The 20,914-nt window shown below is 45.9% G+C and overlaps 1 protein-coding gene and 1 long non-coding RNA gene across 2 annotated transcripts in view; one reads left to right on the top strand and one right to left on the bottom strand.

Annotated features, from left to right (window-relative positions):
* The window catches only part of WNT3 (Wnt family member 3), a 53,515-nt gene extending 53,050 nt beyond the window's left edge, over window positions 1-465 (bottom strand). Inside the window, exon 1 of the mRNA XM_026107905.2 lies at window positions 198-465. Within this exon, the coding sequence (XP_025963690.1) occupies window positions 198-277 (80 nt within the window). The 5' untranslated portion in view covers window positions 278-465. The remainder of the gene's footprint in view (window positions 1-197) is intronic.
* Window positions 466-570: 105 nt separating this feature from the next.
* LOC112987813 (uncharacterized) lies at window positions 571-6,653 on the top strand. The gene is made up of 2 exons (XR_003260383.2): window positions 571-781; window positions 4,168-6,653. It is a non-coding gene; the product is annotated as an uncharacterized LOC112987813 (long non-coding RNA).
* The last annotated feature ends 14,261 nt before the right edge of the window (window positions 6,654-20,914 follow it).

Genomic DNA, 20,914 nt, shown 5'->3' with positions numbered 1-20,914 from the left:
ATAACCCCAAACTTTTCACTAATTACCAGGCAAATCTAAAGAAATTATGCTTAGAATCAAACATGCAATCATGGTGAGTTCAGCAGGGCTAAGGATGAAAAGGAAAGAACACGCATACACACAAATCCCATTGCTAATAATTAATTAATTAATTAATCAATCATAGAAAGAGGCAAGAGGGGGGGAAGAAATCTTACCACCAAATTGGGTAACCGGCTAAGACCTTTGTGCCATTGAAGAGAAAAGATAAAATTAATCCAAGCAGGTGGTAATCCATTAGTCCAGGCTGGTGGAAGGGGAAAATCTCAGCGAAGTTTTCAGAAAAACATTAAGTGTGAAAATGAAGAACGCCCCCCTTCCCAGAAAAAAAAAAAAAAAAAAAAAAAAAAAGAGTTAAACAAAGTCCCTTGAAGTGCGGATGACTTTCTGGCTTGTCAGAAACACACCTCTCCAAGCCTTTTCCCTGTAGATCATCCAAAAGCGTCTATTAAAAAGTGCAGGGCTTGGGGATGTCAGCAGGCAGCCAATCAGACCGCATGGCCCAAGGTAAGGGATGAGTCTCAGCTCAGGGCTGTCAATCATGCTCTCCTCCCCCTCTACCCCACAACTTTGTTCCTAGCCCTTGCTTCCACAGTCAAACCCTTTTTGCAAGAGACCTTACTGGGGTAGTGAGATTTTTGGTGGGGTTTTGTTTTTAATTTCTTCTTCCCCCCCTAAGTTCACTCAGAAACCCAGGATGCACAGACTCTGCTTCTGGCTTGGCATGCCAAGACGTTGCAAGGTAAGGATGAAGGCTGATGCTGATTTTGCTTAAGCTCACGGTGGGGGTGAGATAGACAACTTATTCTTTAGATGGAGAGGGAGGTGAACATTAACCCTTGCAGGAGGGAGGCAGAACTGAAGGGAGCACCAAAGAGCCAGAATGACCCTCTGAAAGTGTATCAATATGTTGAAGTGAGCCCAGTGGGCAAAACTGGTTATAAACTTTAAATGAAATCAGCACTGCCCAGGCTTTTAAAAGCTTGTGGGTGGGATGGATGGAGGGGGGAAGTAATGGCAGCCTGAGAAAAAATGCCATGTCATGGTTAGAGTGGGGGAGAAAAATGTGAAGATATTCCATTAATTAATTTCTTGTGAAGTGCATTGCTGGGTGCAGAAAAATGAAAATATTAATAAAAAAACACACATGCAATAAGAAAAGATCATCACAAGCAGTATCAGTTCTCTATACAGGTTGCATGTTGCAAATAGACCTAGCAAAGATTTTCCTTGACTATCTTTGTTATTGCATAGAGAAGCTGTATTTACGGGCACTATTGTGTCTGAGTAGCAGGGCTAGGGAATGACTCAACAGAAAGAATGGAGAAGTCAAAAAAAGGTGCTTTTGCTCACAAAGCATCTCGAGCCATCACAGTTCCAGGGTCTGCAGTGAAGCTGCCTGGTTTATAAACACTTGGAGATTAGGCTCTTTAGGAGTACCCACCAAACTACTGTAGTGGAGAGCAATGGCTATAACAGAGGTCCACAGTCCTGGCTTGAGCAGTCCAATGCATCTGATAGTTTCAAATACTACAGACCTTCTCCTGGTACTAAGGCTGTGGGTGCAAATGAATTCCTTGTTGGTAATTAATTACTGGGATGCACCTGCCTCATCTGGCTCTCTTGCTTTTTTCCCAGTTCTTAAAGATTTTACTGTATTTGGACACTGAGGTAATGCAGAGCTGCATCAGCTGTTCTCATAGGTGGTAAGCAGGTTCTTGGCCATCATGTGTCCAAGAGAGGACATCCATCACCTCCCTGCTCTGCACATTGCCTCCTCATCAATCCCTGAATCTGCTGTATGGACTATGAGACAAATCTTCTCCAGGCTTAGGCCAATGGGCTTAGCAGCCATCATATTAACATGGCTTGTTCCTCTTGTAAGATTTCAAATTCCAAAGGGAATATTAGGTGTAGTCTGTCCTGGAAAATCTCTTATGTGACACCTAGCTATGTTTGACTGAATGCAATCACTTGGCTTTAATAAGCCATGGCTTTTAAATGGGCATGGGGACCCATAGATTTAATCTGTTCCACCAAATTAAATGGGGAATGTTCCCCAGATCTGAAACTTTATTGTCCAGGTTGTTAGATCTGAAGCATAGATCCTGGCAAGGTCCTGACCTCGCCAGCTAGTACTGTCTTGAGCAACTTCTAGTCACAATTTTGGGATTAACATGGAATAGGAACTATTCCTAATGGACCTTAAGATATGACCCCCATCTTATGGAGGGTGAGTTTAGTAGGATGGATGAAGGCTGTTCTCTGTCCCTGTCTGTCTGGTTCCAGTACCAGAGAATGGTCACAGGCACTTTTAACTTACTAGGACTGACGTAGCCATGGAGTACAGCTAGAGAGCCGATAATTGTTACGAACAAAACCAGACCTTAAATTGCGATACTGGTTTGTACCTCTACTGGTGAGTGTTTAGGAGGCCCACAAAGGCAATAAGGGGTAAAAGTACTGGGTGAAACCATTTTAGTCATTGAAATGTCAAACTGTTAAACAGGCAGCAAAAGGAGAGACTGAAGTGAGATATCTCAGATGATCCTACAGGTGACTGACATTCCATAGAAAAACATGAAAAATCCCAAACAGCACAGAAATCTGATTTGAGGAAGCTTCTTTTGGAATCTGAATTGAATGACAAGTTGGAGTTGGAGCATGTGTGAGGCATTCAGCCAGGCAACAGAGAAAGACAATTTCTCTATCATCCAGGACACTGGCAGTTCTTGGTGGCTGGGACATTTCCATCCCATCAGACACCAGAAAACAATGCAAAGTGCTCTTTATCAATTTCTTTAGGTTAGGATTTATAAATCAAGGCAATAAGAAGCCAGAAAGTGCTTCTTCTGCAGACAACAAAGTGTGCAAAAGCGACCTAAGACCCCAAATCTGGAGACCTTAGTTGCTGTTTATTTGGAAAAGTTGTGTGTAGCAGTGTTGCCTCAGGAAGTGCTGCATTACCTAAGAAGTGGAGATGCTGAGATGCTCACCCACATCGCGATAACTGCCAGTGTCACACTGATGTGGCCACAGACAGCATAGCACATTTGTAAAGATTTGATCCTTAGCTCACTGAGGCCAAGGGAAAGCTCTGCGTTGACTCTGACAGGTATCTGATCAAGTCTCACATTGAGTTCCTTGTCCTCCCACACCTTTTAACTTCTCCCATCCAGTACTCTCTTTGTCTGCTCTGAACATTGTGGACTGCTTGTCCCAGGGTCAACAGGAATTCATGATGTCCTACTTTTTGGGAAGATACTATGTGCTTTTGAGCGTGTCTACAGTTGTTTTGGCTTGGAGATCCTGCAGGTCCTGTGAGTAGAAGGTCATTATGGTCTCTAACTCTGTTCACATGTGACATGATAGACTGGTACAGAATAATCAGATGGAAGTGACTCTTGGCTCCAAATTTCTCCCACTGGAATGAGTAGAAAAATGTCCATTGATTTTAGTTGTATAAGCCTAGATCCATGAAGCTGTAAAACGGTAGGCATTTCTTGACAGGGATCATGACTTGTATCACTGGACTGAAGACAATGTCAGCCATGAATCCAGCAGACTTACTCTCAATTTTCTCTGCTGCGAAATGAAAATCTGATCCTTAAATGCTAAAATCACCCCGGGGAAATTTCATGCTAACCTAAACAAATATTTATACGTCATTGTGCAAATCCTACTTTTAAATTTACTTTCTGAGAGGAAATGACAGTTAACAAAAAGAGTGCAATTTCAAAATTTCAACTACAGATACATCCTCATACTGTTGACTGAGAGTTTTATTTACTGAGGGTCTTTTGAATCACATTGGTCTGTACAATTTGGCAATATTGACTTCCTAGCCCAGTTTGAATAAGCCCAGCAATGAACAATAGCTGGACTGCTCAGGAAAAGTCCTGTTGCCTTTACAGTGTCAGTATAGAAGTTTTTCTGTATTGTGCTAGCAACATAGTACAGCCCACTGCAAGCTCATGGACATGTTTAGGCATTTAGAGGAGGTCCTTTGATTAATTCTAACAACAGTCCAGCAAAGAGTCACTGTGATCCCATTGAAGACATAATTCTCTTTCTCCGTGGCGTAATGCAGGACAGTGCCCTAACTTTTGTCACTTTTCCTTCTTTTAGGTTCTGTTTCCTCCATGGGAATCCACTGGCAGAAACAAGCCAAGTGCCCAGGGAAGCTGATGGGACCATGGAGTCTGCCTGGATTTGGTCTCATTACGCACCTCAATAAACCAAGCAGTTGATGAGTGTAAGCACGAGGAACTAAAATTGTTCCTGGTGCACTTCTGCTGGCCTTGGTGAAATTACACCATCATCAGTGTGACACAAAGAGGGTGACTCAAATCACACAGTGAAGGGCAAGAGATGAATGACCTGGGGTCACTGCTGCCAGAGAGGGTTCAGATGCCTGATCTGATGTGGTGGGGAAGGCAGAGATTGTACAAGAACAATGATTCATTCTGTAGCAATAAGCAATGGCATTATGGTGCTTGATTTGCAGATCAACTTTGGTTCAGTGGAGAACAGTGGAGAGTAACTTAGCTAGTTGCTAAATGTTGAACTGCACATTTGGGCACTTATGAGTATGGCCAGAAACAGAAATGAGAATGTGTGTGCCTTGATACCACGGGCCTCTGGGAAGTGCAAGATCTCAGAAGCAGCTGGGTTTCCTGTTTTGTGGACCTAAACTTTGGGCTTAGTGTCTAAAGTGGAGGCAAAATAGCAGTTAGTATTTTGGTGACTCTCGTCTTTAATCCTAAAATAAATCCATATTGGAAAATATATAAAATCTGAAGCTCCTCCCCCAAATATAAACGAGCAATCTGAGTGCCTTCCACAATCTAAACTACCAGAAACCTGTGTCTTTCTGAGGGCTGGGTTTGCTGCTAACTTATGACCGATAACATTAACATTTCTCTATAAATTTAGCTGTCTCTCAGTTTTCTTGGCCATATATCCTCTCTTCTAGACACTTATGTTCCCTCTGTCCCTAACAAACTCCCCTCCTCTACTGTTTTCTTCTCCTTGCTATCACAGCTCATGGTAGCTGGACACACCAAAGCACAGTCATTACCTGGAAACGCAGCATCTTGTATTAACACTTGAGCAGTATGATTTAAAGAAGTGCCTCAGTGGGTATTACATCACTCCTGACCTTGTTTGGACTGGAACAACTTCATATATTTCCACGTATCTTCTCAACATGCTCCATCAGCACTGATCTTGGGGTATGCTCCAACACGTCCATACTGCATGGACCCACTTAGCACACCCTTCCCTCCTGTTAGGTACCTTGAATCCATGTTTTCTCCAGCAAAGTTTTATTAAGATCTCCAAATTTATGTCATATGCTGGATTTCAGGAAGGCTGCCTTCTTATGTTTGCCAGTCTGTTATGTTCAAAGGAGCCCTGTGTACAGGTGATGTGTAAAGCTTTTAGGCGCCTACATGAGATAACAGTGGGGGAGTCTGATCCACTGGGATAGGAAGATGGATCTTTACTTGGTCAGATGAGCACCATGATGATGTTTCTGCCTGATATTTCACTGAAGTTTCCCTGTCTGAAGGTGCTAAAGGTTGAAGCGTGATTCCTTTTTTGTTGGAACTCCAGTAAAATGAAGCATGTTCCATGTAAAAAGGAGGGGAAAGCCAGGGTTTAGCCTGAGGCCTGGTGTCAGTAAAGATGATGGTGATGGAAAGCACTTACTAAAACTCTTCATCATCTTTTTTTATCGTTTTAGGAAAAACTTCATGACTTACTGTTCTGCAAATGCCCTCCTCCCACTCCCTTCATTTTTCTACAAACTCTTCTAAGCCCACAGTATAGAAATCCTGCACTGTTTCATTAAGGTGTTTTCTGTCTTCCAGAAATGCTAGAAGCTCTTTTGTACCGGCTTTTCATGTCCCAGAAGGACTTGGGGCCAAAGGAATGGGATTTCCATTTTTTGTTTGGAAACAAGAGATTGCATTTTAAAAACATTGGTGGAGTAACCTGATACAGTACCAACTGTCATACACAAACTCAGAAAACTTGGTGTAGTGTTCTTGGCTTTGTCAGTGACTCTTTGTGTGATTCTGATAGGTCAGGTTCCTTATTTGTGTCTGTATTTCCTGCTTGTAAAATTTTGGAAGTAGTTGCTTCTCTGTGTGTCATATTAGTTCCTTCAGGAAGGAACTGTCTCACTCTCTGGTTGTGAGGACCTGAGCTAGAACATCAAGGTACAGCTATGAATCATAGACTTTATAATAAAAATAGATGCCATTGCTGTTACTGAACATATGCGCAGAACTGGGATCCCAGTTCTTGTATTTGAAGGCCAGAATGAATGATAAATGGTGCTCCATCTTATTTACTTTTTCTCCTCCTTTTTATTCAAGTATATTTTGCTCTGTGGCCAGGGGGTCACAGGAAATGCATGAAGTGCAAATGTTGAATGCTGCTTCCTCCACCATTGCCAGTAAGACAGAAATCTTCTAAGGACATGGTTTCTCAGTGCCTGGGTGCCACTGACCTGGAACTGTTACAGACTTTCAGACTGTCTTTCAGACTTTCTTTCAGACTGTCACCGCCTTAACTTCCTTTAGCAGTTCGTACTCTGTTTGCACAGGTTTAGTTTGCACTCTGTTTAGTTTTTCAGATGCTTTCCTCTATCTTGTCATGGAGATCTGCAGAAAAGAATCACCTAATGGAGCCCTAGGACACATGGATTTAATGACTGTCACAGCTCAGAGCACAGAGAGCTAGCACTGAAACCCATATCAAACTTCAGTAAATACAGGGACATAAATATTATGTTTAATTGGCACAATTCTGCCTGAAACAGTGTTGGCTCACACTGCATCGTGGAGGAACATTGCTTCAGTGAAGGGCTTAGGGAGAGGCAATAAATGTGATGAAGCCTTATAGTCTTCTCTGTTCACTTTCTGTTCTTTTATCCAAGGACTGATTGTACTCATCCCTACTCTCTTCAGAGATAAGGGAAGATCAGAGCTTGGCAGAGGAGGGCATCTGTCCCATCAGCTGTCAGTTGCTGTTGTAGAAATTATTTCCAGGTAAGTTTTAGGGTCCTGTTCAGCCTTTGCTGCTGCAGTACCTCAGTCAGGCAGGCTAACACCCCAGGCAAAAGTTCCCTAGGGATCACGTTATTTTGATTTTTCATCAAGTTGAAGCAATAGCTTGGGATACAGAAGAGGTGTGATTAGGATGGTTGAGCACGTGTAGAGCATTGATTGCCAATGTGTGTGTACGTGGTCTACACATAGGTGTGTGTGAGCAAGCGTAGATGGCTGATGAGCATTTGTAGATGAATGGTTGTAGCTGTACATAGTCTTGCTGGTGAGGAAGCAGACTTAACACCAGCCCCAGAGCTTTCTGGGGAACAGGTCCATTGTAAAAAGCATTGTGTGGTTAGTGCACACTGTCTGCAACTGTGTGGTGCGGGGCAATTTTATGCCCTATGTGTTTGAGGCCAGCCTCACTCTACAAGAGAGGCAGAGCTGCCTTTCACAACTGCAGTAAATCTGACTAATTGGACTAGCTGAGCCTGTGAAGAAACTGTGCCCCAGGTCTTGAGCTTGTTTGAAGACAGCTCTGTCTGCTCTGACATCTGGAGGAATGCATGACAGGGACTGGGGGAAGGGATGGAGAGCAAAGAGAGCAGAGTCATGCCGCTCCCTTCTTTTCCCAGGACTTCAGCCTGGGAATATCCTAAAGGCTGGAGAATACATGATAAAAACAGACCAGATATTTCTGGGGCAGGCCATGACTTTCCAGGATGTTGTAGCTGGAAATCCTGGGGCCCTCTGATGCAGGCAAGTGCTTACGCCGTTGGACTGAAAGGAGCAACACGCATTTACGTTGATGTTGCACTTCTGGGCCATAGGGTAGAGTAATGGTAGACACTGCCGCTGGAGCACTGCCAGAACTGAAGACTCTCTCCCTGCTGAGACTCTGATACCTACCCAGGCTGTAGTGGCCATCTATAATGTCTCCATCTATACACATCCTGATCCTGAGGATGCCAAGAAGTGAGTGCCATGGTCCAGGACAGCTGGCACATCACCAGAGCAGATATAGTTTTGCTCTGTTAGATTGTTCTGATGAGCTGCACCGCCTCACCTCCCCCATGTTAGTGGTCCTGCCAAAGGTATGGGTTAATGGAGGAGATCTCAGTCTTCCTGGGTTATCACCTGCATTCAAAGACCAGTTATGAGGCCTTTGCTGGGTCTGGTATTGCTGTGCATGGCCAAGAATTTGACTCCTGAAGGGCACTGTGCTCTGCAGGAATCCAACAGGTCTTGCTGTGCCTGAAGCCTTTATAGGAAGACAAGCTCTGCTCAAGCATGGTCTGGTTCAACTGTGTATGAGCACTCTAGCATGGACAGCAGGTCTAGATTGCCCTCGTGCCCTTGCTGAGACAGCTAAGCCCAAGAGCTCACAGAATCACAATATGTGCTTGATCAGCATAAGGATGTTCAGCTGCATTGTAAGAGGATGAAATATGGGGGGACAAATGTGGGACTGGGGCTGGGTACGGACTGGGGCTGGGGCTGGGGCTGAGCTTGAGGCTAGGACTAGGACTGGGGCTGGGTTCAGCTGGGTTGGGTCTGGGCTGGGGCTGGGATTGGGTTTGGGCTGGGGCTGGGCTAGGCTTGGGGCTGGGGCTGGTCTGGGGCTGGTCTGGGGCTGGGCTTTGCTGGGCTGGGCTGGGGGTGGCCGAGGGTGAGGACAGCTGGCTGGGAGGCAGGCAGGAGGCCTGGAGCTGCGCCGTAGGGATTCAATCCGGGCCCTTGGCAGGGAAGTTTTAATGACACAACAACAACAACAACAAAAGAGGAAAGGGGGGAAAGGAAGAAAAGGCCCCTGCAGGGCTCGTTGCCACGGAGACCCCAAGGAAGTTTGAACCAGTCCTGCTCTTTTCACAGCCGCCTTTGAGCCAAGGAGGGAATTATGGCTGGCGATAAAAGGAGACATGTGGCCCTTTGCTCATAGGGACCGGCCTCTGCAGTTACGAGTCTTCGGCTCATTTTCCCCCTTGTCTCCTCCTGCAATTATGCATTCTGATCTCAGGCAGAAAAAAACTAGGACAAGTTGTGCACCCCTTGCCCTGGGGAACCCATCCCTGGAGGGCAGACCGCTATCTCTTTCAGCTGCCTGTTCCCCCTGCTGCAGCACGCCACCCCCACTTCCTCTATAGTTATGAAATTTTTACGCGTTTGGAGCTGATAAACAGCTCGTGCCGTCTGTTGTCACATCAGACCCTGCATAAAACAGCCTTGCAGAGGAAGGGGGGCTGAAGACCTTTTCTAGGGGAGCGGGAGACGGTTTTCCTGTTTGCTGTGGCTCTTGGGTTTTCAGGGGAGATCTCTTCTGGTTGAGCTGTGGGTCTGGCTGGCCAGATGCTGGAAATAAATGTGAAAAGGATAAATTCTTCTTGATTGAGCTCTGTGCTGCCTCCTCTGATTTCTCCAGTGACAGTTGCAAATACCAGTCCCAAAGCTGTATTGTACTGCTCAGGTTGTGTCCTTGCCTATTCCTCTTCATGGTACTTGTACTTCCAGTCTCTAGTGTAAAATGCTGCATGAATTTCTGCTTGGGCCTGTACAATGCTCTATTCAAGGGACTAAAAGGCAAAGTGAAGCCAGAGATGCAGGCAAGAGAAATGAGTCTCCCACAGGCATAGCACAGCCTGCAGCTTTCACTTCCTTAGCAGCTAGACTCAGCTGGGTTAGAGTCCACTTCTCCTTTTCCAAGGGTTGTCAGGGGCGTTTAGGCCTTCTGTCAAAGCCAGCAGACCTCTGGTGCTGCAGGTGTGACAGTGAGCTATGAAAGACCATGTATGGCTGGGAATAGGGAGTAGGGAATGAATCTAGGCTCTGCTCTCCCCTCCAGCCCCTAGGACATCACCCCAGAGCCCATTTCCCCTCTTGTGCTGAGCTGCAGTGTTGGGTACTGTGATGGGAGTGAGGCAGAAGGACAAGGGGGAGAAGCCAAGCCAGGCTGGGTAACTGGGTCCCAGCTCACTCCTGGGTAGCAGCCTTCGGCTACGTGTGGGCAGAGCTACTCTTGGAGCAAAGCATTCGAAGGGACTGGAGGGTTGAGGTGTCAAGGAGGATGGGGTTGACATGATTGTGAAGAACAACCATTTCCATCAGCTTCTTGGGTTTCTTTTTTAACACAGAACTTTGTCTGAAAAAATATTATTACCCAGAGAGGCTGTGGGATCTCCATCCTTTGAGGTTTTGGAGACTCAGGTAGACAAATCCGTGGAAAACCTTCTGACATTAGTCCTGCATTGAACAGGAAGTTGAATTAGAGATGTCCTGAGGTCCATTTCCACCAGCACTTCTATAAGTCAATGATGATGCTGTATTGATTTGCAAGTTAATTATTTAGTCTAATTTTTTGTGCATAATAATACACAACTTTTAAATAGACTAGAACAATGTCACAGGAGTCATCTGACCAATGGGTTACAGAGCCAGGATCCTTCTTGCTTATTCTCCCTGGCTCCATGCAGCACATAAGGAGTGCTGCTGACCAACTAAACACTGTGTGGTGTAAGAGGAAGTATGTCTCCTGGGAGCTGTCCCGAAAGAGGGCACAGACCTGGGATCACATGAAAAATTCAGACATGAAACCTGCTGGCTGGTCAAAAGCTGAATGAGGTCTGGTCAGCTGCCTGTTCCCACTGATGAACCTCTCTGCTCAGGAGGAACGTTCCCGTTATGGTATTAACTGGAGAGCACCTGGAACAACTTAGAAGTATTTGCACAAGTTCAGGAGAAATATTTTTGCCTGACTTTGCCCCATTTTAGTGTTCCGTTCATCTACCACTCCTGCTCCCACCTCTGCTTTTTGGACATGTGATCATGCATCCTACCCTCCTAACCCCAAAGTGAGCCTTGTTTTCTCAGCTCCTACTATGGCCCTGCTTTGCAGCTGATAATTTTCATTCTCTGTGTTTAGTGCTTTCACAGTGAGGAGACTCATGCCTACTGTCTTATATAAAACAAAAAGAGACTTGAGTGCCTCAGAGAGCAAACGAGTGCATGAGCATGACCCCGGAGTGGACAGGGGAAGGGAGCTGGAGCGCTGAGGGAGCTACACATCCCCATGGGGGCGTTCCTGTCATGTAGCTAGGAAAGCGTGCCACACTTGGAGGTCTTACTGCCAGCGGAAGCTGCTACTCAAGCCTCCCTTTTGATCCCTGTAAATCTACTTCTGTCCTGTAACAAGGCAGAAAAGCCAGCTGGAGCATCCCCCAACTGGTGTGGTTCTATCTGTACCAGAATCCCAGTGTTACCAGTCTCAGACAGGGAAGTGAGCGCTCCTCAGCCCCTCCTTAGTGACTGTCCTGGGTTAAGTTCCTGTATAACAGTCTTGTCACAGGAACTTGTTCCCCTCCAGGGCTTACTGCTTCAGCTATCCAGGTACCCTGTTTGTGGGCTAGGCGGTGAATCACAGCAGCAAACTGAACTGGTATAACTGTTTTGTGGGTCTCTGTATACACCACTGTCATCTTCATATATGGCTTTGTTAGCATGTTTTTGATGGAAAGTGCATACAAAAATGAGTAGGTTTTCTGTGTATTAGAGCAGGACCATGGTCTCTGTGTTCATGTGTGTCTACATCTGTGCATCAGAGCTAGCATGTGCAGCATATTGTGTCCTGCTCATACCTCTTTGACCCATGGCTGGTTCTCCTCAGTTGTCGGTGTTTCTCCAAGTCCATTTTTATTTGTAATGGAAAACATCACAAAGGGCAAGGCAGGCAGTACAGTGACTAATACTGACCTGCAGACCAGTTGCAGCCCACCTATGCTCTCTGTAGTCTATGATCTAGGGAATAAACATGTTAGGATGGGTGTGACTTGCCAAAGGAGTGGGGGAGTGTGTGACACAGTGCCATCCAGTGGGCCTGCCACAGCAGACCACATAGCATTGAAATGTAGCGTGTCCATTAGCTATGTGGATTTAGGTACCGGGCTTTATATAATGCTTCCCTGGTATGCAAACAAACCTGGACTGTTCGACAAGGCGAAGCACAGATTATATCCCTGAAGACATGTTCCCCCAGGCCTTGGGTACCTGGCAGTGCTCATCACTTGTGTGTGCCAGCTGTGAGGATGCAGCAGGACAACTATTCTGGAACAACTGTACCTGGGGGACTGGCACATCACCGTCCATCTCCCCCCCGCACTCTGGGATGGAGCTGTACTGTGTGATGAAGAGGAAGCAAAAACCAGGTTAACACTTGTCTGAGTGGTTAGCGTCACCATGAGGAGCGAAGGGAGCGACTGCTGCAAGCTGATACCCTTGCACAAAAGCACCTCATCTCAGGAGCACAGGGCAAGAGCGGTTCAGGGAGACAAGGGCTCAGCAAGTAGGTAGAGGGAAAAAAAAGAAAAAAGAAAAAAAAGGAAGCAACTTTCCAAATTGTCTGGAAGGATTTCTCAATGGAAAAGCCTTGCTGCTTGCGTGATCCTTGGGTGCACAGTACCACCTGCTGGCAGCGGGACGGTAGCAGAGCAAGAGATGGAACAGACGGGGAAAACGCAGCCCTGGCAGTTTGCTCTTTTCCAGAATCAGAGCAGGACGGAGGCTTGCTATTCAGTCAGTCCAATTTTAAATATTTCGGTTATAAACTTAGGCCTCGAAGTCGAGTCATCCTTGCAAGGGACAGATTCCCCTTTCAGATAGTCACAATCACTAAGGGTCAAGCTGTGACACTTTTCTGTCTGTGAAAGCAAGGCAATACAGATTCCCAAACAGAGTCCAGTTTAACAAATCTGTGGATAGGGTTTATTTAGGTAGATCTTTATAGTTTTTTCATTGGTGCCTTATAAAGCTGTACTTCAAACAGCATGTTTTCAACTCCTCCCCTCTTCTTCACCGTGTTATGCATTACATCAGCACTTCCTACCTTCCTTCTCAATCCAAATTTTTCTATTCTGTTCTTCTCTCTTCATCTCAACACAGTATTTACTCTGTAACTCTCCCAAACTCTACTCCACTTAAATTTATTTGACTAGGAAATGTCAGCTGATCGATTTGAGGCTGAACTGTTAATAGTTTTTAGTAAATTTTACCCTCAGGACCCTTAAGTCTATCAGTCATGTCCACACTTTGTTTCTTCTTAGATCACTCTTTGCTCCTTTTCATTGCTCTTTGTCTTGTCCTTGGTTAATTCGTAGGGCTGTTTCTGTCTTCTAGAGTATGCAGCTGATGAAAAAAGAAAGCTCTGCACTCTTAGCTGCTAGCCCCCACAATTTGGCCCAGAAACTGTGGTTTAAAGCAAATTCATAGGATTTAAAACACCATGCCTGAAAGCACTTATTAAACATTGTGGGTCCAAATATGATCTAGGACTTGGTCCCATGCTTGGAATATGCCCTATTGTCTGAGGATGGGAAAGGGGCAGGACAGTCCCCACTTGGCTGCACTTCCCGGATTTTGCTTTCCTAAACCAAACTCATCTATCAGCATGCACCTGACTGATGATTTGTATGTTAAGATCTTTGAAAACAGTGATTTGTCCATACCTGCAAAATTACCTGCTTGTGCCAGTGCAGCACCTTGGAGTTGTGGACACACCTGGCTAAACTGGAAAAGGGACTGAGCTGAACACTACAGGGCTGAATTCAAGACACTTTGGGTAAGATTCAGCTCACCTAAGCTCAGATGCTGACTGTGCAGGACTTGGTCAGAGCAGGGGGTCTAACACCTAGTCAATGTTATGGCTGTTTGCCAGCATGGGTGCTCCAGCCTCCAGGCTACGTGTGGGCCTGGGACTGGATGTTTTCAGGGGAAGGTTGGTGAGATGGTGTGAGCTGAGCAAACAGCTCACTACTGACAAATGCACGGTCCACCATGGGCTGTGCATCCATACGTCTCACTTGGAGACAGCTTGGTGCCCACAAAACCCATTATAGACTGGTTCAGCCCACTGATTTGGCAGAACATGGCGAGAAAGAGCTTGTGCTCCGGGGAGCAGAAGGGTGATGGGGAAAGCAGCGTGTGTGTGTGTGTGTGTGTGCGTGTGTGTGTGTGTGCGTGTGTGTGTGTGTGTGTGTGTGTGTGTGAGAGAGATATTCCCCTTTAGGCAGCAGCGAGCTGTTAGACTGGCTCAGCTTCTCCTCTATCTGCAGCCTCAGACTCCTCTGTTGGAGCCAGGCAACCCGACATAGACTATCTGAATATTAATTACAATTGACAGCTCTTTTCCATCCATCCCAGGCACCTCACTGGAGGCCTGTCTGAGCTGTTGACTTTTTCTTATGGCCTTGGCAAGACTGGCAGCTTTTTGGCATGACCTGACCTTTCGCAGATAGCAACGTAGAAGAAAATCCCCTAATTGAGCCTTTGATACATAATCTGCATCCCCGTGCAGCTGGCAGAGATTCCCTCTGTGAAATAGGCATTGGTCTTGGTGGATCTTATGAAGACTGAAGTCTTCTGGACTAGGGCTAGTACGGTTGGGTGACACCCCCCTCTATTCCAGTAGTGTTATCTCTAGGGAGCAAGGAATACCTTGAACCTGCTCTTCTCTCCTATTTTGAGCAATCATATGGCACACGCTGCTAGACTTCAGTCTCACCAACCTACCTGGCTCGCACAACACACCATTTTATCTGGCCAAGTAACACTGAGATGCTTGCCTCAGACTGGGCCTGAGGAACATCTGTTCACTCCACCTCCTTGCCCCGGATTCCTACCCAGACATACAGTAGCAGGACCTTTCACCAGCAAACAAAGGAAATCTGGGATTTCAGATTGTATGCAGGTTCAGACCTGGAAATTATGCCTCAAAATCCACCACAGAGTACTGAAGATGAGTGTACTCACAGTGCAGTTCATAGCATCCTTCACACAGGTTCTTTCTGTGGTGAAAAGAAGACCCTGGTGCATGTGTACTTTGAGTGCAGTGAGCTGCAACCCCTATTCCAGGTCCTCTAGGGACTCCTGCTTATGTTTCTCCCTTTGTAGTTTTATTTTCTTTTGATTTATTTCCCAGTTTTGCCAATTTTCTCTTTAGATTTTCAAATTGGGCTCATACCTAGCAGGGACAATGTGCAAAAGCAGATTCCCAGGGAAAAGCACAGGAACAGAATGTGCACGCAGAGACACTTCCCCTGAAAAAATTCCCAGATGCCAAGAATTTGCAGGTTAGGGATTTCCCCAGCCCAAGGTGGCGTTGATAGTTTTAGTAAAAAAATCAGTGTTTTCTCTCTTCCTTAAACTGGCATGGTACTCCCTTAAGCCCCATTCAAACTTTTTGCTTCCTTGACATGGTGTAGCCAACAGTCCCACAACGCCTGGTGACCATGTCATAATGGCATGAAGAACTACATGCAGTGCTTTTAAAAATGCAACCAGCTGGCTTCGTTTGATGCCCCAGTTGTTGTCAGTTCTTGTCCACCCTTTCTCAGCCGCTTAATCTAGGAGACCTGTAATGTATCCCTATCAGTTGCCTCTTTTCCAGATTGAAGAATCCCAGCCTACTCTTCGCTCCTTGTATAACACCTTCCTCTGTCTTTGATTAGCCTTGATATGATTCTCTGAACCTTTTCTCGTTCTACTGCACTGCTTTTTGAGATAGAAGGGGGGCTGATCTGTGCCAGGATCTGGACTTAAAGGGCCGCAAAATCAGACTACCCTAGAAACCACTGCTTTCTTGCCATTCCTGTTCGTATGAGCTAAGGAAGAACATAAGGCAGCCAGATACATGATCAGTTGAGTGTTAGTAAAGCAGCAGGACAATGCTTAGGTGAAGAAATACAGAAGCAGTCAGTGCTCTAGAAGATTATCTGCAATGGGCGGAGGATTTATTTATTCCTTAGCTAACAGCTGGGAGAAAAAGTATCAGTTTCAAAGGACAGAGCAACACAATGGGAGATGGGAGGAGAGACCCAGCTGATGACAGGAGGATGTCTACAACATGAGTGTCTATGTCTGAGCTAATTCACTAGTTTCCCTTTATGGACAATGAATTTCCATTCAACAATGGGCACTAAATAAGGTACAGCCTTTCAGAAAAGGACTATATGGTGACTTCTATAAAAACATCATCTCAGATCTGCAGGATGGTCAACATGGCAAGCAGAACATCAGGAATTACTGCTAGAGACCAAGACAGAAAACATGTTTGGAGTAATGCATGCAATTCTGGTCTCCCTGTTGACAGAGAAGATCCAGAGGAACCAGAGCAGAGTTCAAGGATAATGACAAATGGCATTAATAAAGGAGGACTAGAACTCCATCTAGAAAAGAGGTGACACACGGAGAAACAATAGATGTAATGAACTGTATTGAAAGAGGTGAGCAGGGAATGTTTATTTCCTGTTTCTTCTAATACTAGCTTATCAAAGGAAATTACCAATGAAAGCAGGAAGTCCAACAGAGGAGCTGCTTGTTCAATCTAGAGGTAAACCTTGAAGGACAAACTGGATTCAGACACCAGTTTGGAAAATTCTTGGAAGAAAAAAACATCTGGAGTCTGTCGGAAGTGTGAACACAAGTCTTACCTGGGCAGCTGCCCATAGTTGTAGTTCACAGAGGCGTGTTCAGGAAAGGACCACTTATGACTCGGTCAGTCCAGAAGCACCTGATACTGTCCATAGCTGGAAACTATTGAGCTAGGATGCTTGCTGTGGTCCAAGTGTGTCCTTTCACATTCCTGTGAGAGAGGAACAGTTCAGCAGAAGCAAGAAATCATTCAGCATGTTAGGCCAAGGGTACACCAGGAGAAGTCTTCCCAGGACAGGTAGGCTACATAACACTCCAAACTTTGAGGATGTCAGGATGTAGGGAATCACTCAGCTGACATGCCTTGCTCCCAATTTTTGTCATTTGTTGCACTAAACATCCTACCCAGCCTCTGAGAAATGCTGTGGGCAAGCTAGAGTTGTTCGTATTAACTCCAGCATTAATAAGAAGTCCGCATAATAATTATCATCTCAGATTATGAAGTACTGCAGAAGAGATGTGACCTCTCTCTTGGGATGAATGAACTTCCTATAAGCACAACAGAAAAGTGAAACACCATTTAGATCTTAGGGATGAGCCAGATGAACTCTGTGCTCCATAGAAGCCAACTGTAAATTGCACCTGAATTAGAGTAGGTTGTTCAGTGCCCCCCAAATGGTGGTTCCACTTCCTTGTCAACTTCCTCTTCTCTGGTGTCTCATTATGCAGACTCTGGGCAAGGTGCTTCAAAGCATTTGTGCTGGCCCATCTCCAGTCTTCCTTCTGCTGAGAAAGGAAAGGTCTTTTGTTCTGTGGGTTAAGACATATGCACAAGACACGGGGTGCTGCACACCCCCTCCAAAGCATGGGTCCTGCTGCCAGGTACCATGTTAACACAGCACAGACCAAAGCCATAATGGAAGAGTGGCTCTGATGGCTGGATCTAGAATGGGAACATTTATCTTTGATACTCTTTGATCAGGACAGGGTTGGATGAACTAATTTACAACTTGTATGAAGACAGAGGTTGGTTTTGCAAAGCCCCTGGATGGGAAAATGCTAGTACTGGTTCTGCTGCCACATTCTCAGTAAGACAGAGAATACCAGTTTCTTCCATCTGCCACCCAGGCTTGAAGCTTCCTGTTAAAGCAGCTGACGTGCTGAACTCTGCAGTCTTCTCTTACATGGGAGATTCGGCCTTTGAGGCCGTGGCACAGCACAGATGACTTTTATATTTTAGAAGAAACACAGTTTTAAAATGTGTAATTTATGACCTCTGCTCCACTTTAACCACCTCCTTAAATTCTGCAAAGCTGGGGAATTAGCCTCTACAGTCACACTGATGTTCCTCTCCCTTCACCAGAAGAGGATGTAGGAACTCTGTTATTTATGTATATAATAGCTCTACTATTATATAACACATCATCAATATCTGGGTGTTGGAAACTCCTGTGAACCCGAACTCCATCACAGAGAGATATTGACTAAGAGCTTTTCTTCAAAGCCATTCAAAATACCATTTCTCGAAAACCTTATAGTATGTGCTGCTTTCTTGTATATCCACCAGAAGACAGGTGGCAGCTGAAATTCAGTTAAAGCTCTATGAAATTCCATAGTTAAAAAGCTATGTAAATTGTGGGTTTGAAATAAGTACTAATATAGAAGCTTGCACAGAATGGCTATAGGAAGGACAGTGAACAGAGCATTAACAAGCCACTAACTTGGAAAAAACATCTGTTTTAGAAGAGATATGGCCATTGTGCCTTCTGAAATGTTATCTCTAAAAGTGCTTTCAAATCAGCTCAACTCAAATAAGCTGAAACTGGGCAGAAATCTCTTGTGCTGTGCAGGGTGCAATGAGCAGGGCAGTCAGAACAGCCCTCTCACCCATACAGATAAACCACAGCCTTCCCGGTTTCCCCAGTTTTTCTTCCCCCAATGTCTTGTTGCACCCTTCTCCTCCCACATCCTCAGCACATCTGAGCCTCAGCCTTGTCTCTGACAAAGCCCACGTAATTACTCTTCCCTACCCTTTCCATTCCTGCTGCCACCACAAAGTGTTGCCTGGCCCATGTGCTTGGCCACCCATATTCCTGCTCTTTGGTTTGCCTCGTGCCCACTTCTACCACCATTTTCTCCTCCTCTAGGCCTGCCCAGTCCCTCCTGACATCTCTTTTGCTGCCTCAGACACCAACTTACTTTTCACTTTATCCTCCATCTGACCCACTTCTTCACCGATAAACCAAATGCCTGCAGGTTTCCTGCATTTTGCCCCACCAGCATCTCCACCAATGCACTCCTCCCTCTTTGTTTGAGCCACCTTCCCTCCTAACACTTGTCTGTCTCACAGCTTGTACCTTAGGCAGAAGTCATGGGAAGAAGTCCTGCTACAGTGGCTCCCCTACAGAACCAAGAAAGGAGAGAGGTCTGGAGAAGAGATGATCTCTCATGTCACCCTCTGTGCTGTTCATTTGATGTCTTGCTGCAGACCTCGACTCCATTGGTCCTGCTACTGTGGCTTGGGATGAAAAACAGTAATAGGTACAGGTAGGGGTTGTCCTGCCTTAGCCCACCACCTCTCCCAGAGCTTCCTTTGCTGGCAGAAAGAAGCAGAACCAAGAAGGACATGGTCCCTACATAAAAGATTTACTGCAGGGCATGAAAGCATGCACAGCTTGCCCAGTTTCTTGACCTTCCCTCCCATCAGCTCCTCACTGTGGGCATTGCCTCAGCAGTATCGTAACATGCACAGTTAGCTGTGACCTTATGGCCACAACTCTAATACCAAAAAGCATGGCTGCTCCCTCCACCTGCCCTACAGCTCCCACCACCTCCCCTACAGCTCCCACCACCTCCCCAGATCCTTATACACTATTTGAGATTCCCTTCTTCACACCAACCAGAAGGCAAAATGTCTTCTGCCTACTCTAACTCTCCCACTATCAGTAGATACTGCTGAAGATGTGAAAATCTGGCTGTGGTTGTGGCCTCCAAATTATATGGCAAGGTCCGCTTCCTCACATCAGAGACACTTTGCAGGAGGCATAAGACACATGTGTCCTCTTCCCCACTGCTGCTCACCTTCCTCCCTTGACAGCCCTCAGTAAGCTGGTCTTTCCTTCAGTATTGTCTAACGAGGGTCTAAGACCCATACTGCAGCATATAATAGTCTTCTGCCGGCACTTCATCACCCAGATCCTGGCAGGTCCTTTTCATCCTTCCTGAAAGGGTCCCTTTAGGGATTGCATAGTCCTATGGGGTCTGTGCCTCTATCCTCTCTGAACTAAGCTTCATGGCATGCCTGGGGAGTTGCATATGGGCCTTGGACCAAGCAGTATTGGACTTCCAAGAACAGCCAGGACTACTGGAACCGCTCCTCTGCCCACCAGGGTTCATAAAACAGACTTTGCTAAGCCAGTTCACTAGGATTGAGGCAGGTCAGGGAACACCCAGGCAGCTGCACTGATACCCTGGGGGCTGCACGCAGTGCTGAGCACCTAGGAGGAGGTAATGGCGTCACAGCTTCTTGAGGAGCCTGGGAAGAGGAACCTTGGCTGCTTCAGCAGTCAAAGGTTTGGGGCTCTGTCACACCTGAATTTTGAGAGTAAGTCCCAGCTCAGGAGGATTGCTGACCACCAGAAGAATCATTGTAGCCTTCCTGCCTGAAGTATTAAGACTTGACCATGGCACTGGCAGGCATGGCACTTTTGATGTGTTCCCAGTCTCAGATTCAGATACAGGTGGCCACCTTCTTTCTGGTCTTTCCTTTAGTGGCATCTGGCTGGGGATGTCTCTGCACTGTGGCCGAACACTGCAGCTGAAGAATATTTCCAGCTTCAAAGTTGTGTTCTCTGATGTGCTCTCAACAAATACTAATATCCATGCTTCCTTAAAGCTTATGCTAGTACCCTCTGAAGGCTGCCACTGTAGCAAGAAGTAAAACCAGAAATGAAAGGGTTATCAAAATCAACCCCCTCCTAATAATTCACATGCAATTTGATGAAAAATAGCATCAAAAGATACTCCTATAAAAACACCCCCAGAGGGGAAAAACTAAGTCATTGAGTCTCTGTGTCCCATCTAATGAGCCCTGCCAAGAGCAGAGATGGAGCAAAGTTTCTCAGCTGGGCAGGAAAAAATGCATTTTGCTGCTGCTTGAATGTTTGGGCAAGCAGATTTGAGGCTGTAGCAGAGCAGGTTCCAAGGGAAAGGCCATGGGGAGTTAGTAGTGCCCTGGGAAAGTGAGGAGTATTAGGTGTTGAGGAGCTCTGTAAAGGGTGAAGACATCTGGGTTGTCCTTCTTTTCCCCCTTTTTTTCCCCTCCCTCATGGGACCTCAGATCATCCTTTTCTGATATGCAGCCACATATCTTCACCCTCCTGGGCTTCCCTTCCTAAAAAACA

The sequence above is a fragment of the Dromaius novaehollandiae genome, chromosome 22 (assembly GCF_036370855.1).
Source record: "Dromaius novaehollandiae isolate bDroNov1 chromosome 22, bDroNov1.hap1, whole genome shotgun sequence".
Taxonomy (NCBI): domain Eukaryota; kingdom Metazoa; phylum Chordata; class Aves; order Casuariiformes; family Dromaiidae; genus Dromaius; species Dromaius novaehollandiae.
This window is presented reverse-complemented; position numbering and strand designations above follow the sequence as displayed.